Source organism: Onychomys torridus, chromosome 3, assembly GCF_903995425.1.
Source record: "Onychomys torridus chromosome 3, mOncTor1.1, whole genome shotgun sequence".
NCBI lineage: Eukaryota > Metazoa > Chordata > Mammalia > Rodentia > Cricetidae > Onychomys > Onychomys torridus.
In genome coordinates, this window is record NC_050445.1 from 148,995,877 (window position 1) to 149,014,600 (window position 18,724).

General features: G+C 42.3%; 1 protein-coding gene across 1 annotated transcript in view; it reads left to right on the forward strand.

Moving 5' to 3' along the window:
• Window positions 1-13,647, forward strand: part of Dera (deoxyribose-phosphate aldolase) — a 77,041-nt gene extending 63,394 nt beyond the window's left edge. Inside the window, exons 7-9 of the mRNA XM_036182715.1 lie at window positions 8,142-8,254; window positions 12,691-12,840; window positions 13,067-13,647. Coding sequence (XP_036038608.1) covers window positions 8,142-8,254; window positions 12,691-12,840; window positions 13,067-13,123 — 320 coding nt within the window. The 3' untranslated portion in view covers window positions 13,124-13,647. The remainder of the gene's footprint in view (window positions 1-8,141; window positions 8,255-12,690; window positions 12,841-13,066) is intronic.
• The last annotated feature ends 5,077 nt before the right edge of the window (window positions 13,648-18,724 follow it).

Here is an 18,724-nt window from a genome sequence, read left to right on the forward strand (position 1 = left end):
CTAGACGGTGAAAAGCATCATCACTGCTGTGTATTCAGAAAGAGTGAGCTAGAGAGAAAAGATCTTCCGTTCCTCCCCTTCCCACTTCGTCTTCCTTCTCCTCCTCTGTCTATCTCCCTTTCTTTGTGTCTCTTTCTCCCTAGGTCTCCGTCTCTGTCTCTTTCTTTCAAGACATCCCCCTGTCTCTCATGACAAGATACATGGATCACATGCACATATCTTCATGGAGCAGCTGTTCTTGGATGGAAGAGAGACATTCCGTTGCTGCCCCCAGTTCCCTTCAACCAAGAAACTGGGTCTTTATCTCACCCTAAATTATTTTAGAGCTCATGTGGAACAAACGAGTCTAATAGGTTTTAATCTGGTGCCTCATATTTTTATACATTCTGTATATTTTAAAAAGCATCTCATTGCAGATTGTAAGTGTAAATTAGTGTTAGAATCACCATACAAAACTTCCTCACTACCTTTACGGGGTAATTTTTCAGGGAGTCATACAGAACACGGGGCTACTGAACAGTGTGCTTGGGAGCTCTTATTCTCGGGTCCATGCGACTTCCACTTAGGGACAAGCTTTCTCTGGCAGCAGTTGAGTTTAAATCCTATTTTTCATTAGCAAAGCATACAGTGTTAATAACAGCTTCCATTGTGCTGTCCTTTTGTGCATTGGAACCCATTTCCCAGAGTCACCAAGGCTTTCAGATCTCACTAGAAACTGCCTGTATCATAAATAAGATTTGTTCAGGAAATAAAAATGTATGTTTTTCCATTGTTAGTTATACTTTAAAATATAATCACATCTGAAGCTTATTATGCAGCAATAGCCCTAAGATATTATTTTTGTAAATGTACTACTTTGGTCTTAATACTAGTTTTTAATCTCTTCTTGTTTCTATGAAGTCTGAATGAGATTTTGAAAATTGAATAATAATTTGATCCGTTAATCTTTTGAAGCTAGTAATTTTATTTTCCTCTCTTTGCAGTCTCTGAGGCTCACAAATGAATAGGGCTTCATTACTGCAGTCTGCATTTAATAACCATTATCCATTATCTTGTAATTAAGACTCCCTGTAACGAATCATGAGGACAATGCAAAAATACATAGTACATTTCTTTAATGAACTGGAAAATGTTCGTCTTGTTCTATTTAGTAATGAGTTGCTGAATAGTCATTAAATCCACTGGAGAATAGAGTTAGATGGATTTTGAAGACTGTCTTGAGTTTGTGGTTAATCTATTAGAATTAAAATTTCATCTTCTATTTTTATCAACAGCTGATTAGAAGTCATTCTGTTTGACCAAATTGATTAGAAGACCATATACAAGGGCAGCTGTTGTTTAATGAAAGTTTTTAATGAAACTGTACCATGGAGACTTGTAATTACAGGCCGCAGGAAAGCTTTGAGTAGCCTTAGACCACAAAAACAGAAGTGTGCTAAAGGTGCCAAATTAGGAACATAAGAAAGACAGTTTTATGTAAAGCAGCACATTTATTATTAATTTTAATTTGAACTACTTGCAGTTGAGTGCTGGTCTGTTTGTTGTGGTACTTCTGACTTTCTCAGGCCTTTCCTCACCTAGTTTAGTCATTAGCTCATTTCATCACATGTGTGGACCGGTTGTCTGGCTTGCTTATGCTGATGGTGAGGTATTTTCTCATAAGGTTTTAGCCCCTACGCTGAGCACACCAAGGTAGGCTTGGCTGTGGCTGAGTTCACATGTATTAAGGTAGGGTTGACTATGGCCAGTTTCACATGTGCTTAGGTAGGGTTTGTTGTGGCTGGGTTCATATGTGTTGAAGTAGGATTGACTGTGGCTGGGTTCACATGTGTTAAGGTAGGGTTGACTGTGGTTGTTTTCACACATGTTAAGGTAGGGTTGGCTGTGGCTGGGTTCACACGTGTTAAGGTAGGGTTGGCTGTGGCTGGGTTCATACATACTGAGGAGAGGTGACGGTACTCTGTGCGTTTGTTGATTCTGAAAGCAGCATGTATTTCTCTGAGGTAATTTTGTTTTAGCAAAGGGCAGGGAAAGTAATATTAAAATGAGAAATGAAACAAAAGTATGGCTGCCTAGTCCCACCAGAGAGTCCAGTGTTCTCCAGCAGTGATAATAGCACCAATGTAATACATTTTCTAAAATATTCTGTAATCAAATCTTGATCCCCCCCCCGAAATTTAATGAAAGTCAGTATCCTAAATATGCTATCTCAGTTGTCCTTCCTGATATCCAAAACAGACAGTAAATGTAACATCTGCAAACTAGAGTAATGTGATCAGATCTCATGGGGCCCCCAAGGACAGAAGCCAGATGTTCACAGGTTCAAAACTCTCCATAGTTTTTAATGTAAGAACTGTTAACAGTAGCTTTGACGGAACCTAGGGCTTCCCATATGCTAGGGAAGTATTCCACCACTGGGTCACCCCCAGGCCAAGAGCAGCATCCCCTAAAGCAGGCGTTTGTATGATCACTGTGTCCCCAATGACTTAGTTATGTAGAGGATGTGCCTCATCCTTTTGTGCTTTTGATGTTTTTGTCTGATGACCAGGTTCTCCCAGGACCTTCTCATCTTTCAATTTTATCTGTCTTTTGGAGTCTGTAACAAATTAGACCCATGCATTTCCCCTACATTAGTCTAGTTAAATGAGTCAATTTGAACTCTACAGTCTTTCGGATCATCTTATTTATTTGGCATATGCCCACAATATTCCTTTACATATACCACTATGTATTCTGATTTCAGTTCATACTGGTTTCCAGGAGGGAAAAACTTGGCGTGATACTTTTCAGGTCTTCACCATTTGACCATGACAGTAGGTTGTTGGACGCTTCCCAGACTAAAGTGTAAAGAGTGGTTAAGAAAGACAGAACCTCCAAAAACTTGAGGAGAATTTCAGAAGTTATAACACTTGTGTAATTCCAATGCCAGAGAGAATAGAGAAAGGGAGGAACTGTATAAAGGGAGTGTTATGGCCACAAATGTCCTAAAATCAAGGGCAAGCCTTGATAAATCACTGATCTAGGTAAGCCAAGGAAGACTGGAAAGGAAACCTCCTAGTAGTAGCGTGTGCAGATAGGAGACAACCAAAGGCAAACAGGAAATCCTGGAAAAGTAAAGCCAGAGAAAGAAAACACACTGCCTACCCAAGACAAAGAAAATGATGTCAGCAGACAAAGGAAGTGGCCCCAGTGGACTGCCCATCAGAAACCAGGCCAGCAGTAAGTGAGTGGAGGGGGTGCTTGAGAGTGGAGCTCTGTAGCAGTGACGCCCTTCTCCACAACGAAAGCTGAGGGAGACAGAGCAGGAACACTGCCTCACAGGAAGTGTTACAAGAAGGCCTTTGTGGGGAAAGACCGCAAGCTCCCAGTGAGTGACAGCAGGACTTGCACAGACAGAAGAAACCAGTTAGGAACCCTTCATTAAAAGGAGGAGGCGCTGGGCTGGCAGTGCCGGCATAGTAGTGTGGGGTTATTTGAAGATGGACTAAGATGAATTGAAAAAATGTATTAAAAACTCCAGGGCAGTCTCTAAGTAGTATATGAGAGAAGTATAATTGCTATGATAAGAGGAGATAAAATGAAAATGAATGCTCAAATAAGTCAGAGAATACCCAAAAGGGTGTGAAAATTAACAGCAAAAAATGCAACAGATAGAAGATGTATAAACATGGTAGATATCAATCCAACAGAATCAATAATCACTTTAAATGTTAATGGTCCAAATATACCAATTAAAAGAAGAGTTTTAAAAAACCCACCAAGCCCCTACTGAATGTTTAGAAGAGATCCACAATCAAGACTCAAAGTTTAAATGTAAAGGGTTGGAGAGAAACTCCTAGGAGTAGCTATAGTAATTCCACACAAAGCAAATTTCAGGAGCATCATGAAGATGTAAAGAGAAGACATTGTATGTGTCAAATGGACTGTTACTTCAGCAAGGCATAAGAATCCTTAATAAGTCTGCACTTAGGATGAGATGGCTCAGTGAATAAGGGCACTTGCCTCAAGATTGACCGTTCAATCCCAAGAACCTGCATGGTGGAAGGAGAGAACCAATTCTCATAAGTTGTCCCCTGATTGCCTCAAGTGAACTCTTGCGTGTGGCACACTTGTACACACACACACACACACACACACACACACACACACACACACACACACAAGTCCATTCTCCCAGTTGGTTTGCAGACTCAGAAAATAAGGTGCCTGCTAATCTCCTTGCATGCATCATTTCCATGGTATTTATGCACAGTACAAGAGTATGTCCTATTTTTCCCATTGCTGTGACCAAATACCCCTTTAAAACAACAAAGAAAGGAAGGACTTTTTTCAACTCATGGTTTGAAGGTCGGCAGTCCATCATGGAAGGCAAGGCATGCTGGGAATCTACTCTGTTCTGGTGGCAGAAGCATTTGGCTGGGACTCCTCACCTCTCACATCTTGGTAGAACAGAAAACAGAGACATGACAGGAAGCAGTGACTAAGATATAAACCCCAAGCTTTGCTCCTAGTGGCCATCTTCCTTCAGTGAAGCCCAGCACGGCCCTGCATCAGAACACTCTACAGTCTTCCAAGAAAACTAGGGACCAAGCTTTCACCGTTCTGCTCCTAGTTCCATAGACTGATGGCCATCTCTTTATAAAATACATGCAGTCCACTTTAGAAATCTCTATATAGAGTTTCACCCTGTTCGAAGACCCAAAGAGCTTCAAAACTCAAAGCAGTCCCTAAACTGTGAGCCTTGCAGTATCAGAGAAGTCCCACACTTCCAGTGTTCGGTGACACCAAGTCAAAGTTTCCATTTGAAAAGAGAGGAATGGTGGTGTTAAGGAAAGACAGTACCAAAACAAAACGGAAACCCAGCAGGGGAGACATCAAGTCCTGCAGCTCCAGTCTGGCATCTGGGTTTGGGCTTTACTGTCTACGCCTGTGGGCAGGCATAGCACATGTGGCTTCTCAGTTGTATTTCATGTTCTTAGCATCACTAGCATCCTTCGTTCTATACTGCAGCTCAATTACCTCTACAGCTTCACAAGCAGCCCACTTCAGAGCTGCATCTGACCACGGCACATGTGGACTGCCCTGAGGAGCTTTCTAGAACCTATGTGCTCGTTTCCAGGACCTATCTCTCTTGCATTCTTACATGTCTTCAAACCCAGCATGGCATGGGCATGGTCCAGTTCTGCTGCCTCAGTGGCTACCATTTACCTTGAGATGCCATTTGTCCCCCTTGTGGCACAGCTTTGGCTGTGGTGGCCTCTGCGTGCCTTTGTGACTACATCTATGAAAACCCTTCCCCAGCTGGGTACCGTGAAGGCTTGCCTTTTCAACCCACTCTCCCTTTGAGTGAATTTTCACTGTTGCATTCTAGAGCCCTTGATGAATGGGGGCCTGCTCTCCAGGCACCTTTCTTACTGTCCCAGGGAAAATCTCCTTAACAGAGAGTTATAATTACCATCACTTTGTGCCTGTGCTTAGCTTTAAACAGATTCAAGCTCTTTTCTTGCCCAAGTGTTGATCTTTGCACTCTACTTTCTTCCCTTTCTGACTGTAAATCTGAGTAAACACAGTGAACAACAGCCATGCCACACTCTCTGCATGTTACACTATCTCCAAATTTCTTCCACCAAAAACATGAGTCAATTATTTTGGAATTCAGCCTTCCTTAGGCTTTCAGAACACAATTCCCAAGAATCTTTGTGACTCTAAAACCCTCATTAGCACGCTTGCCTGTCTGTTTCTCTCAGCATTCTGGTTTTCTGAGCTGCCTTCGAGTGACCCATAATCTCTCTGCTTATGGCATTGCGGGCCTTCTGCGGGCCACAGCCGCAACCTCTTCCACAGAGCTCTGCTTAAGGCCTTGGCTTCCTTTGTGTTTCTGTAATCCTTGGGGGATGTAGATGTTTTCACAGATTTCCCCTTTTGATGCCTGCGTAATTCTGTGACGCACCTAGGGATTTTTTAGGCCCATTCTGGAAGGAAGGAAGATTGAATTTGCATGGCTACGGTGAGAGCCAGAACTGGATACCAGGCCTACTCCCAACCCTGCATATGATTCCTCTAGGGCCGCCAGGGTTTTGAAGGCAAGGATGTGTATTTGCTATGTCTTTATTACACATGCGGTGCCTTCATAGTGTGTGGAATAAAGGTGTATCGATTTGAGCCTTTCAGTGCCCAGAATAGTTGTGAAGTATCTTCTCAAACCAACATTATAAGGGAAAATGTAGGTTGTTTCTTCCTTCAAGTTCTGTCCTACATTTCTTTGATAGAATCTGAGAGACTCAAATTAATTGTAAGTATTGTTCCACAGGTTCTTTGGATGGGAGCTGTGAACTTGTACCTATATGTACCTCAGAATCTTGTGTATGCTTGTTAAAGTCTGATTCAGTTTGCCTGTTGTGGGGACAGAGAACATGGACTCCTTTCATCCAAAAATATAATTCCTTTAAACTGATAAGTAAAAATTGAACACATGACTAGGGTGAACATGTGATATTTCAGTCATATATTCTTTGGGTAATATTCAAATCTGTGTGAATATGTGTTTTCTGTCATTTGCCGTTTCTTCGTGGCCAAAGCAGCCAAAGCTCACACTCTAGTTTTTAATACCGTGTGTGTGTCATACGGCATACAGCATCCTGATTGGTTTCCACCCTCCTATGAAACAAGACTCCAGAACTTTCTTCTCTAACAGTATCTTGTCGTCCTGTCCTGTGCATGGATGGGTTGGGTTTTGAGCACTGCTGGGCTAGGTACCACCTGAAGGAGGGCTTCTCTGTTTTTGGCTGATAATGTAGCGCTGGAGAAGTGGGACACTTCTAAAAGACCAGCTAAAGTAGACTGCTTTAGCTGAAATCACACACACACACACACACACAAAATGGGGGGGGGGGGGGGGGGGGGGAGAGGCATGCGATTTCAAGAAAACAACTTAACTTTTCCATGCCTCAGTGTCCTCTCTGAAGAAAGTGCTCGTATCAGTATGTGGTAGCAGTGGGAAAGATTGACGGCTGACACCCATGAGGCTCCAGGTTCCAGTCCCTGTCCACCGCTGTTATCATTTATCTCCTCATACTGTTTTCGTAAACCAAGTAAACAGGCGTACGGTTCAAAAGAAGGAAGTTGTTGAAAACATCTACAAACTGAAAGGGTCCCGTATCTTTCACGAGACCTTCATCTGGTTGGGAGGCTTACCGCTTCATTAATACAACAGACATCAGCTTGTGACAGTTCCAGGCCTGTACCCCTGTGCTGTGTGCTTTCCACTGAGTGTGGAGAACAAGGGGAGACGAGTAGGCACTCCACAGTTCTGTGGGAAAGTATCAAGATACATAGTGGTGAGCACAGGGCATAAAATTGTTTTTATTCATCCCGGTTATACATTAAACAAACCAACTTGATTTTAATTGGCTGTGAAATATGGAGACTAGAGGACCAGAGTCTATGAGAATCCATGAGTGGCTAATTGATCTGATGGTGAAGAAAGATAAAATTCTTAACAGATTTTTGCTTTTCATTCTCATTTCATAGATGTGTGTGATGCATTCTGATTACTCTCCTCCAGCCTTCCTTATACCCTACCCTCCCTCCCATTCCCCCACTTAGCCCTTCCCCACCGGCCATCTGTATTCCCTATAAGCCCCTCTCATACATTTGTGTCTTGGTGTTTCATTTTGTGACACAGATTTTAACCAGGGCCATGCAACTATGGGTTTAGAACTGCCCCCTTGGAGCCTGGTGGGCTTAGCCATGGGTATTCAACCAAAGACAATGACTGTCTCTCCCCAGGACCTGCCAATAGCAAGAAGTTCAAAGGGTAGAGTCCCATCCATGAGTGACGAATGCCAGGCTCAGTCTGGTACAGGCCTGGTAGTGATAAACTCTGCTGCTGTGGTACCTGAGTGCAGTGGCTGTGTTGTGCCCAGATGATGGCAATTTGCAACCCTTCCCCCTTTCTTCTGACTCTCACAGATAAACAGAAATATTTTAAAGGTAGATTTTCATTTTAGTTTTTTCACATAATTACTAAAAAATAAAGTTGTCCCTAGGGGGATGGGGAGTTGCACACAATTCACTTCTTTCAGTGACTTAAGTGTAAAAATAAGTTTTTAATTAACCTGGGAGTTTTTCTTTTGTTTTAGGATCAGATTTTATTAAGACTTCTACTGGAAAAGAAACGGTAAATGCCACCTTCCCGGTAGCGATAGTAATGCTACGGGCCATTAGAGATTTCTTCTGGAAAACTGGAAACAAGGTACGTTATTGCCAGCAAATCTCCCTTCAAAGTGAAGAGAATGCTATTTATAACCCTCCTCGCAGCCTGCCCGATAACGTCTTCCTATGCAGAAGGTGTGAATGAGTCGCCTTTATTAAGATAAATGTTTAATTTACCTTTCCTTACGAAAGAACACCTTGGTGGGAAAGTATGCGATTAACAGAGTGAGTGTGAGTGTGAGAGCTCATGTGTGTGATCAAGATGTAAACTCACTCTGTGTCCTTTTATTAACCGAAGACAATTTTATCACTGACAAGAGAATCCTAAATGCGTTCTTTAAGGAACTAATTGTGCTACGACGCAGAGGTTTTACTGGCAAAGTGTTGGCCGGTGAAAACAGGTTAATGTAGAAATTTAACTTCCTCGCGGAATGGAAAGGATCGAGGAGTGACATTCATCGACTGATAAGCCGTGGTGGCGGTATGAAAAGTGGGCAGTATAATGGGAAATAATCTTTTCCTGTCGTTATTGAAGGACACACATAAATTGGTTTTTCTGTTGGGAAACCCCCGGTCCAGAAAAACTTATTACTTTTAATAATATGAGGTGAAGAGAAAATTCTCGAGGAGATGAACTTATTAAACAGAATAATGAAATACCGTGAAACAGCAGGGAAATGGTAGCTTTCCGTCCTATAGCTCTTGAATTAAATATCCATTTTTTTTTGCATTTTATGGTAGTTGGATGTGCTGTTTGGGAGAGTGTTCAGCTGAGGAGGGTATATGTTAGCTTTTGTCAGCTTTAAGAAGAATAACAGAGTTTTTTTGAAACATACAAAGTTAAAAGGAAAAATGCCTATGGAATATTTCTTGAAACTGAATTTGGATTTTCTACTTCAAGTTGCCTGTCTAGTCACAGTTATCAAAGAAGGATTTTTTTGCATAGTTGGAAAGAGGTGTGTGTGTGTGTGTGTGTGTGTGTGTGTGTGTGTGTGTGTGTGTTCAATATAATAAGGCTTCCCTTCCTGAGGGCGTCTTTTAGAAACCAGTGTCTTCATTTCTGCCATCTAGAACTTCCTTCAAGGAGACCTTTAATGCTTTACCTGGTGGATGGAATGTCTGTAAGACTTGATAATGACTATAGCTTACATATATTTTGGAATTAGAGACTTACATGGAATGTATTGTGAGAGGAAATACCTCCCAGGATTTTCTCTGAATAAGCTGACATTGTTAAGTACAGATAGGAAAAATACATATTGTTACCTTCAGATGACACTGGCCCACCATGAATGCCTCCTACTCAATGGTCTTTCTGCATTGATACAAATCCAACAATTTAAAGAATATTTGCTTTGTTTTTAAAGAAAAGCTGTATAAGGAGAAGTTCTTTCTTTCTGTTGTAACTGTCACCACTAGTTAGGGCCAGGGGACTCATTCCTAAAGTTGTTTACCAAACTGATTCTGCTGGATCACAGGTTTTGGTAAGGCATTGGCCTGAGAACATTAAAGTCAGATACTCAATTTGCCATGCTTATGGATTCCCAGGCTCCCGGCTTGGTGGCCATGGGTCTGGGAGATTCCCTTGGCATCCATGTTTTATGAGCTCCATCATTTGGGGACCAAAGAGATAGTTCTTGAGTGGGTGATCTTGGGCCATGCTAACTTGTGTTAATTCTTGGGTGTAAACATTAACATGTCCCTTCCTAAGACAGCTTTTAGACAATGAAAAACAAATCTCAGAGAACATGGTAAGTGCTCAGTGGTCCAGGGTTGAGTTTGGAGGGGTATTTTGCTTGTCCTTTCTTTATGGTTGTTCTTGCCCCACTTAGTGTTAGGCAAAGGCAGAGTGCAATACACATCCTATTTACTTCATCACATTTCATTTCCAGCAAGGAGAACCCGTGTATGTTTGTGTCTGTACCTGCAAGCCAGGAGTGGCCTTTAAGCTGCTGACAGACAGCAAGCCTAGGAGGCCTTAGACTGTGGTTCCTCCTTCATTGATGTAAGCTGTTTTTGTATGGTGCAAAAGCCTACCTTCCCAGGCCATGCTTGGTGCCACCCCTGAGAAGCTGCAGTTTAATGTATCATAACTGATTTCACTACAGATTTATTTTTTCCATATTCTCTCCCTTAAAAAATATTATCTTACGTAAGAACTTCTTTTTTGGAATGGAGTTGTTGACACTGAATTATATTTATAGAAAAATCTTTATGAACACTCCCCAACCTGCAGAAAGCTCCTCTGATCGACAGGCATGCTTCTTGTCAGCTCACTGACTTCATTTTGTTTGTTTGTTTATTTGCCATTCCTTAGCAGTGGCTAGCGTATCAGGCTTTTACTGAGCTAGCTATCTCATGTGTGATTAAGGCAGGGGACCCACTTAGGAGACCATTCATGACACTGTTCCGTAAGAGGACTGAGGGTAGAGAGAGGAATGATTTCCCAGAGTAAGGAGGTAGGCTTGGCAGGAGCACTACCTTGGCTGTGTGATGGCTGCAATGGCTGGGATGGCTGAGAAGCATCCACACGGTGGCAGTGCACTGTCAGGTTCACAGTAAGGTTTCCTGCTTGCTAATGGGGCCCTTCATTCATTGGCTCCTTTCTCTGTTCTGTTCACAGTGCCTCCTGCTAGTGTGATCTGTCTGAAAAAGAGCTCTGAGCCCTTGGGCTACTAACATTGTGGTTTGGCAACTTGTGCATATAGCTTTGTCTACTCTTCTGGATACTTACATTCATTCCTAAGACAAGAGAATCAGGGTACCATGAAGTTCTACACATGGAACCTGTGCTTTTCCTAATGGATATCAGACATCGTATAGAAATAACATATACTGGCTGATTTGGACTGTGTCTTTTTTTTTTTTTAAAGTTTTTATTTGTGAGTGAGTGAGTAAGTGTGTGTGTGTGTGTGTGTGTGTGTGTGTGTGTGTGTGTATGTATGTGTGTACACGTGCGTTCCTGTGTGTTTGTGTGCACCATGTGTGTATGAGTATCTGTGGAAGCCAGAAAAGGGCACTATAGGCTGTCCAGGCAGCTGCTTCCAAGTAACCACTCTGAGGCTTATATTCATTGTAAATGCTCAGCCAATAGCTCAGGTTTGTTACTAGCTCTTACATTTAAATTAATCCATATTTCTATTTATGCTTTGTCATGTGGCTCATGGCTTGATGGCTTGTTACCTCATTTTCTTTTCCTTTCTTTCTTTTCTTTTCTTTTTCTCTTTTCTTGGTTTTTTTTTTTTTTTTTTTTTTTTTTTTTTTTTTTTTTGAGAGAGGGTTTCTCTGTGTAGCTTTGGCGCCTTTCCTGGAACTCACTCTATAACCTAGGCTGGCCTTGAAATCAGAGAGATCCACCTGCCTCTGCTTCCTGAGTGCTGGGATTAAAGGCATGCGCCACCACTGCCAGGTGTTATGTCGTCATTTTCTTTTCTTTTCTTTTTTTAATTTTTTGTTTGTTTGTTTGTTTTTTTTCCAGAAAAACTCACTCTGTAGCCCAGGCTGGCCTCAAACTCACAGAGATCCGCCTGCCTCTGCCTCTTGAGCACTGGGATTAAAGGAGTGCGCCACCACTGCCTGGTGTTAACGTCATTTTCTACACCTTCTGCTTGCTTGGCAGATGGCTGGTGTTCCTCACTCCACCCTTCTTCCTCCCATCATTCTCAGTTTGGCTCTCCTGCCTAACTTTATCCTGTCCAGCTATTGGCCAGTCAGCTTGTTTATTAAACCAATCATAATGACATATATTCACACAGTGTAAAGGAATGTTCCACAGCAGGGCACCAGAACTCCTGGACCTAGAGCCCTTCAATGTGAGTGCTGAGAACTGAGCTCAAGTCCTCTGGAAAAGCATGAGTTCAAGGTGGCACTCAGCTTCTCAGCCATGAATTGGCTGGCTTATGGCCCTCCCTATAAACTTTCAAAAGCAGTATGGCATTTTTCTCCCAAGCTCACATTAGCAGTGTGCCCGCTTTGTAGAACACTGTGCCTACAGCCTCAGAGAAGAAGCCTGCAACTGAGCTGACTGAAGCAACTGTCACCCCTCCTTGCTGGACTGCTGCCAGTGTGCCTAGGTTGGCCTGTGCCACACTGATCCGCTCGTAAATACATGAGTGCCTTGCACTTCAAGATGAAGGGTCGTTTGAAGTAGTGCAGACCGGATGGACACCTGCGGCGTATTTTCTTGTTTATGGACACTTTCCTTGGCTTCTTCAGATGTACAGTAGATTTAGTCTGGATGGTGGAGGTTTACTAAGTGAGTTGTGGCCTCGTTCTTGTCCCTTCAGTCCCTTCAGCCCCCATTTATCTTGGAAAAGTTGTTGTGAGGTATGGTCAGGTGAGCTTCTACTGAAATAGATACCTTTGCTGAAGTGAAAAAGACTTAAGAAGGAAGGTGTGACTCAAGACTCGTTATTCACGGTGACACTTTTGAAATCAGCCTGCCAACCATGGCTACTTTTTTCTCCTCTCCCTTAGGTAGGTTTTAAGCCTGCAGGAGGCATCCGCACTGCAAAGGAGTCCCTTGCGTGGCTCTCTCTCATAAAGGAGGAGCTGGGGGATGAGTGGCTGACACCTGACCTCTTCCGGATAGGGGCCAGTTCTCTGCTTTCAGACATTGAGAGGCAGGTGAGTGAAAAGACCTTGTCCTTGGAAGGAGTGGAGGCTGACCACATCAGAACCAAGTCTCCACCCCCTTCGAGCAAACCCACACCTGCTGTAGATCAGGTGCACATTCTGCCGGAAGACCTAGTAATGCAACACTGAGTGGAATTATTATTGCGCAGTAGTATAATTACTAGTTTATGTGCATATTTGCTTCATTATTAACTTATGAAACTGGTTTTCCTTACAGATATACCATCATGTGACTGGACGATATGCAGCTTATCACGATCTTCCAATGTGCTAGGTCAGAAGCCAGCCCAGAAAAGCATCTTACAACAAGTTAAAAAAAAGTCTTTTGTATAATTGCCAAGGTTATATAATTTAAGAATAGGTAACTGACTTTTCTTCATTAAAATCTCCCCTCAAATTAACACAAAAAATGAAAGAATCAAAACAGTTGAATCTGTATGTGGAACTCAGATCAGGTGAGGCTGCAATGCTCTAAATTATTAGGAGGTCTACATTTCTTAATTCTATGAAAGTTTTCTCTAAAAACTTGGAATAAAGTGTTCCCAATAGCCTGTACTGTAGCAAATTTTGAGGGGAAAATGAAGTTAAATTGCCAGAGACATGAGATTCTAGGGCAGGGAAAAGGGCTTGGCATGGAAGGGTGCTTGCTACCAAACCTGACCACACGTTCAGCTCTCAGTAACTGCATGCTGGACAGGGAGCCAGCTTCTGGAAGTTGTCTTCTGATGTCCACGCATACGTGCCCCCTACCTCTGACACATAATCAATACATAAAATGTAATAAAAATTAAAATGTGACACTCAGCCTCCTTCTGTTGCCTGGGAATGTGGAGTCCTTCCCTAGATATCCACCTGAATTTCTGTGGTGGGTGGAAATCTTTCATTAACTGTTTTGCTAATGAGATTCTGATGTTGTTATGAGAAAATGTGAATAACACTGAATTTTTAAATACAAAAGTCTCTGCTTATTTATCTATTTTCTTTACTTTTAAGGGGGTAGGGCTTCTGGGCTAGAGCTTTGAAAATGCTGGGAATACCACCCTGCCTGACTTTGTGATTATTGTTTTAATCTCTTTAAATTATTTTTTAAAAAAGGAAAAGACAAGTTGGGTATGTGATGGCATCTACTTGAAACTCCGGCCTTGACCAGGCATCTTACTGTGCAGTGAGTTAAAGCTCCTGTCTAAAATCCAGGCAGACTGCATCTGAGGAACCACACAGAGTTAGCTGCTCTCTGCTTTCCACACATGCTTATACATTTACCTGCGCACATGCGTGCGTGTGCACATACACAAATCAGTCCAAGGTGGAGAAGTAGCCATGGTGTAGGGATGGCACCCTTGTGTACCCTGTGAGAGAGGCCTTGGACCTGATACCTGGGACTACAGAAATAATAAGTCATCAGCAAGCCAGGTGGGAGCCTGGCTGCTGAGTCCACAGTTGCTTCTGTGGGTCACCTTCATGCAGCTAGGGACACATCAGAGCTGTAACATGTGACAGACTTCATGCTTCGTGTGCTCCTTCACTCTGGTACCTCCCTCTCACAGCTTCTTTGCTTTGCTGACATCTCTACCATATTGTAGAACCTGAGCTTTTTAAAATGGTGCCTTTTCATCAAGAATCAGTCAATCCTTCTTTCTTTCTTTTTTCTCTCCCGTCCCCCTCCCTCTCTCCCTCCCTTCTCTGAATACCTCTGGTGCAAAATCACCAGCCTGAGTCAGTCTGGTGCATCATTTCCTCTGCAGATGTCTAGCCCAGTCTCTGCTTCTCCCTCACCTTGGGACTTTGGGCCGTCTGTGTGCATCCTTCAACCTCCGTGTCTGCCTCTGTGAAGTGAAGGGGTGAAGGCAGGTGATGTAACAGTGCTTTCAGACCCAAGATCACATCACCCCAAGGATAATTAGAACAAATCCAAGAAAATGTTTTATGGCTAGAAAGAGAAAACACTTTGTACCGATCTAAATTAGAATTTGCCTCTCGGGAGTCAATTAAGCAATTCCCTGAAAGCACCTCACTAACTGTAAAGGAAACAACTAAAATAAGAACAGAAAAGAAACCCTGCTTTCCGCAGCACCGAAGCAAAATGCTGACTCCTGGCTTGTGCCTTAGCTCAGAGTGCCGTATCCAACTTCATAATGTGCTGGTCCCGATGCTCCAATGACCAGTCACCTTTGGAGAAGAAACATTACTGAAGAATAATTACACCCTATCACCTTCGAAGCTAGTCTAATTTCAGTGGGGTTTCTGTTGTCCTCCCATTAAACCCAGCTGGTCATTTTAGTTGATCAGGTGAACAGGCATCATTATCTTCAATTTTAATTTATATGAGGCATCCCCTGAAATTGACCTCCGTGGACAGTTACAGATGTGGGCAGGAGATTTAAGACTTGTGACTCTCTCTCAAACCCATTAGAAGCTGGTGAGTGTGGCCTGATCCAAGGAAAATAATGGTATATTTTGAGAGACAGTTTGTTCCAAGGACTTTGGGGTTCTTCATGAGGCTCTCCTGGCCCTTCTTACTTACCTCTTTATCTACATGTTACACAGATGACTTTCATGGGGACATCCTAGCTGACAGAGATTGCTGTTAAACCCAAGGAAGAGTCATTTCTGAGGTTTCCATGTTGCACTTCAGAGCATTAGGACAGATGGTTTTCACAACTAGAAAATGAATGGCCGGGTTCTGTGTGAAAAGGTTCAGTTACTAGGGACAACCTTCTTCTTGCCCCCAAATGGTTACAGTGTTGCAATAAAGCTTGGTAGGCCTAAACTTGACTCTTAATCATATGAAATAGGGACTTGAAGGGACCTAGAGAATGGTCTAGTTCAGCTCTGTTGTTCTGTACATGGGAAAAGACTCAAGAGTAGAAAACCATGTCATCAAGGTTACATTCAAGCCAGAGCTGAAGCATACCTTTAATGTCTTTAAGGCAGGTCTCCAAGACGTTGAGACCATCCAGGTCTACATGGAGACTAAACTGGAGAGTTCCAGGCCAGTCTGGGCCACATAGTGAGACGCTGTCTCAAAAAAAAGTCAGAGGTGAAGCCAGAATCAACATCACCACCTCTTGATGTATTTGACAGGACAGGGTCCGGTTTTTGAAAATGAAATGTGCCTGCCTATTGACTCACCGTGTCATTCAAAATCATAAACTAAATTAAGTCTGAGACTTAGTGTTTTCTAGGCCACCTCCACCTAGCTATTCGATTATGTGTTAGTGTGGTTGAGTTTTTCTGTTGATCATAATGTCATAATTTTGGATGACCTATAGATCTGCATTTTTAAAGAGATTATATTTTGTTTTAGGAAAAATTATTTGGATCCTAATTTGTATATGCATGGGGAGAAAATGACTTGTATAATCACAGAGCAGTTGTATAATTATGAATCCTTTGCTTCATTCTGGATCTTTTCAACACTAATGAGAAATGCAGATGAATTAGGTTGTGTGAAAAACAGGAAGAGAGAGCTGTGTAAAAACTGTTAGTGATATCTGGAAGTGTGTCCATGTGGTAAGCAGTTGCACTCGAGGTCTTGAGTGAGCCGACTCTTTACTGTGTAGAAGCTTACAAAAGCCAAATCAGTTCTTTGGAAAAATGAGAGTGGGAAGCTGCTGTTCATTCCTCTTCCATCGATCAGATGGGCTTGCTTGTTTTCTGTTTCTGACACAACAGACAGGGCCAGAATGCCGAGGTACGAAGAAGGAAAATTTTGAATAGATCTTTGCCTTTGAGGATGATGAGATATTAGGTCGGTTTTGTCTCTGGAACAAGCATACAAGAGTAAATCAATTTCATATGATTTCCGGATCACACTCCGAAGTCCAGTCTCCCAAAGGAAAATAAGTACTTTATAACCTCTATAGAGCGATCCTTTCCAGAAATGACCACAGATAACATCTGGCTGACACATAAAATATGTAGTAAAAATAATCATTTTTAATTGCCTAAAACCTGCTCAAGAGAGAGACTAGAGGAATATCCATCTGGTCCGTTCTTATTTAATAGGACAAAAGAGGATCAAATGCTTAATGCAATATATGAGATATGGTGACCTTACAATGAACTAGAACTTTTTAAAACAAAAGCAATAAGAGCAAGGAGCAATCTGTAGGAAAGACAAGCCTAAAATTCGATTAAAAAAAAAAAAAAGTCTTGGGGCTGGAGCGATGTTCTTAACAGTTAAGAACACTCACCCTTCTTGCAGAGGACCTGGGTTTGATTCCCAGCATCCACATAGTGGCTCACAACCATCTGTAACTCCAGCTCCAGGGAATCCAATGCCTTCTTCTGGCTTCTATGGGCAACAGCTGCACACATCCACAGATACACATTAAGCAAAACACTTTATACATTAAATTTAACACAAGCCAACAGCATTAGTTTTATGGTATTAATTTTTCTGGAGGAAATTTGGGAATGTTTTCAATTAATTTGAGCAATAATATGATACTATAATAACATAATGTTATACTTTACTCCCATGATTGACAGGGATGAGGAAGAGCTTGAAAAATTGACTATAGATAAAGGAGCTGGGTATGTAGCCCAGCTGGGTATGTAGCCTAGCAAGTGTAAAACCTTTGGTTCGATTCCTAGTACCTCATACACCAGGCGCGGTGGCATGCATCTAGTACTTGGGGAACAAAAGGCAAGAGGATCAGAAGTTGGTCATCCTTGGCTAAATACCGGGTTTAATGCCAGCCTGGATTATGTAAGACACTGTTGTCTCAGAACAGAGAAAAACCTGGGAGTGTTTTACCTGAGAAGACCCAAATTTCCTTCATATCTGATGATCCCAGGAGACTTCTGTATTCGATTTGAGCAAGGGAAATAAAGTTAGATGAGTCCTGAAATGTGTCATCAAGATGTTCCTTGTTGTTCCTGTCCCCCCCAATAGACTGTCCTTTTATTGGGGTGTCTTATACTGCAAAGAGAGTGGTTGTCAAATGCTAGGATCAGAAATCCTGGTCTTTCATGAAATAGGATTGGATCCCCACCTAAAGAGTACAGTTCAGGACTGGAAACAGAGAACTTGCCAAGAAATGCAGACTGTGGTCCTGGACCCACACTTGAGAAGCACTGGCCTAGGAAAGCTTGCCCTCAACTCTGAGATCCCAAAGTCATGAGTGCATCCTTGAGCCAGTCAAGCCCACTGGTTGCAGGGCTTTATCTATTACTGGGTGTCACCCTGTTCTTCCTAGCCAAGCGTAGGGGAGGGAACAATGGTAATGACATCATCCCTTAATCCCTTCACAGTGGGCAATGAACTTGACTTCACTTTGGGCTCTCAAAGCAAGCAAGCATTGGAGCCCAGAATAAACACGTTAGACATGTTATAATCATTATCCTTGAAATCTCCAAAGAATTCCTGCATAGATAGCAGCATAGGGAGTCTCAGCTGCACTTCATTTTACCAATTTGGAATGCTTTAGCTTTTGATGATTCAAGTGTAGTCAGGTGCTTAAAGCTGAGCTTTATTTTAACAGACATCATTCTTTAACTTACATTTGGGATAGATAACACACTCTAGGGATGGTATGCTTCACAGACAGTTGACTCTTCGTTTGAAGGTTCTGTGTAGGGAACCCCCTAGAGCTTAGGGAAATAATAGGTGCTTAGTGTGTTCAACATTGGAAAGTTTTACATTTGTCTTTTGCTCTTTAAGCATATGTTCTGTCAGTACTGTACATAGCTGTGAACGGTTCCCAGTTCTAAACAACAGAATTCTACCCTAGTGCATGTGCAGCTAGGGTGCTTAAACTTTGCTGAGCTTTATACAGAATGATGGATATATAGGCAGCCAGTTAAGAACTCCTTCAAACTGTAGTGGTTGCGAAATATGGCGTCCTCATGTTGTTCTGATGGGTACCAA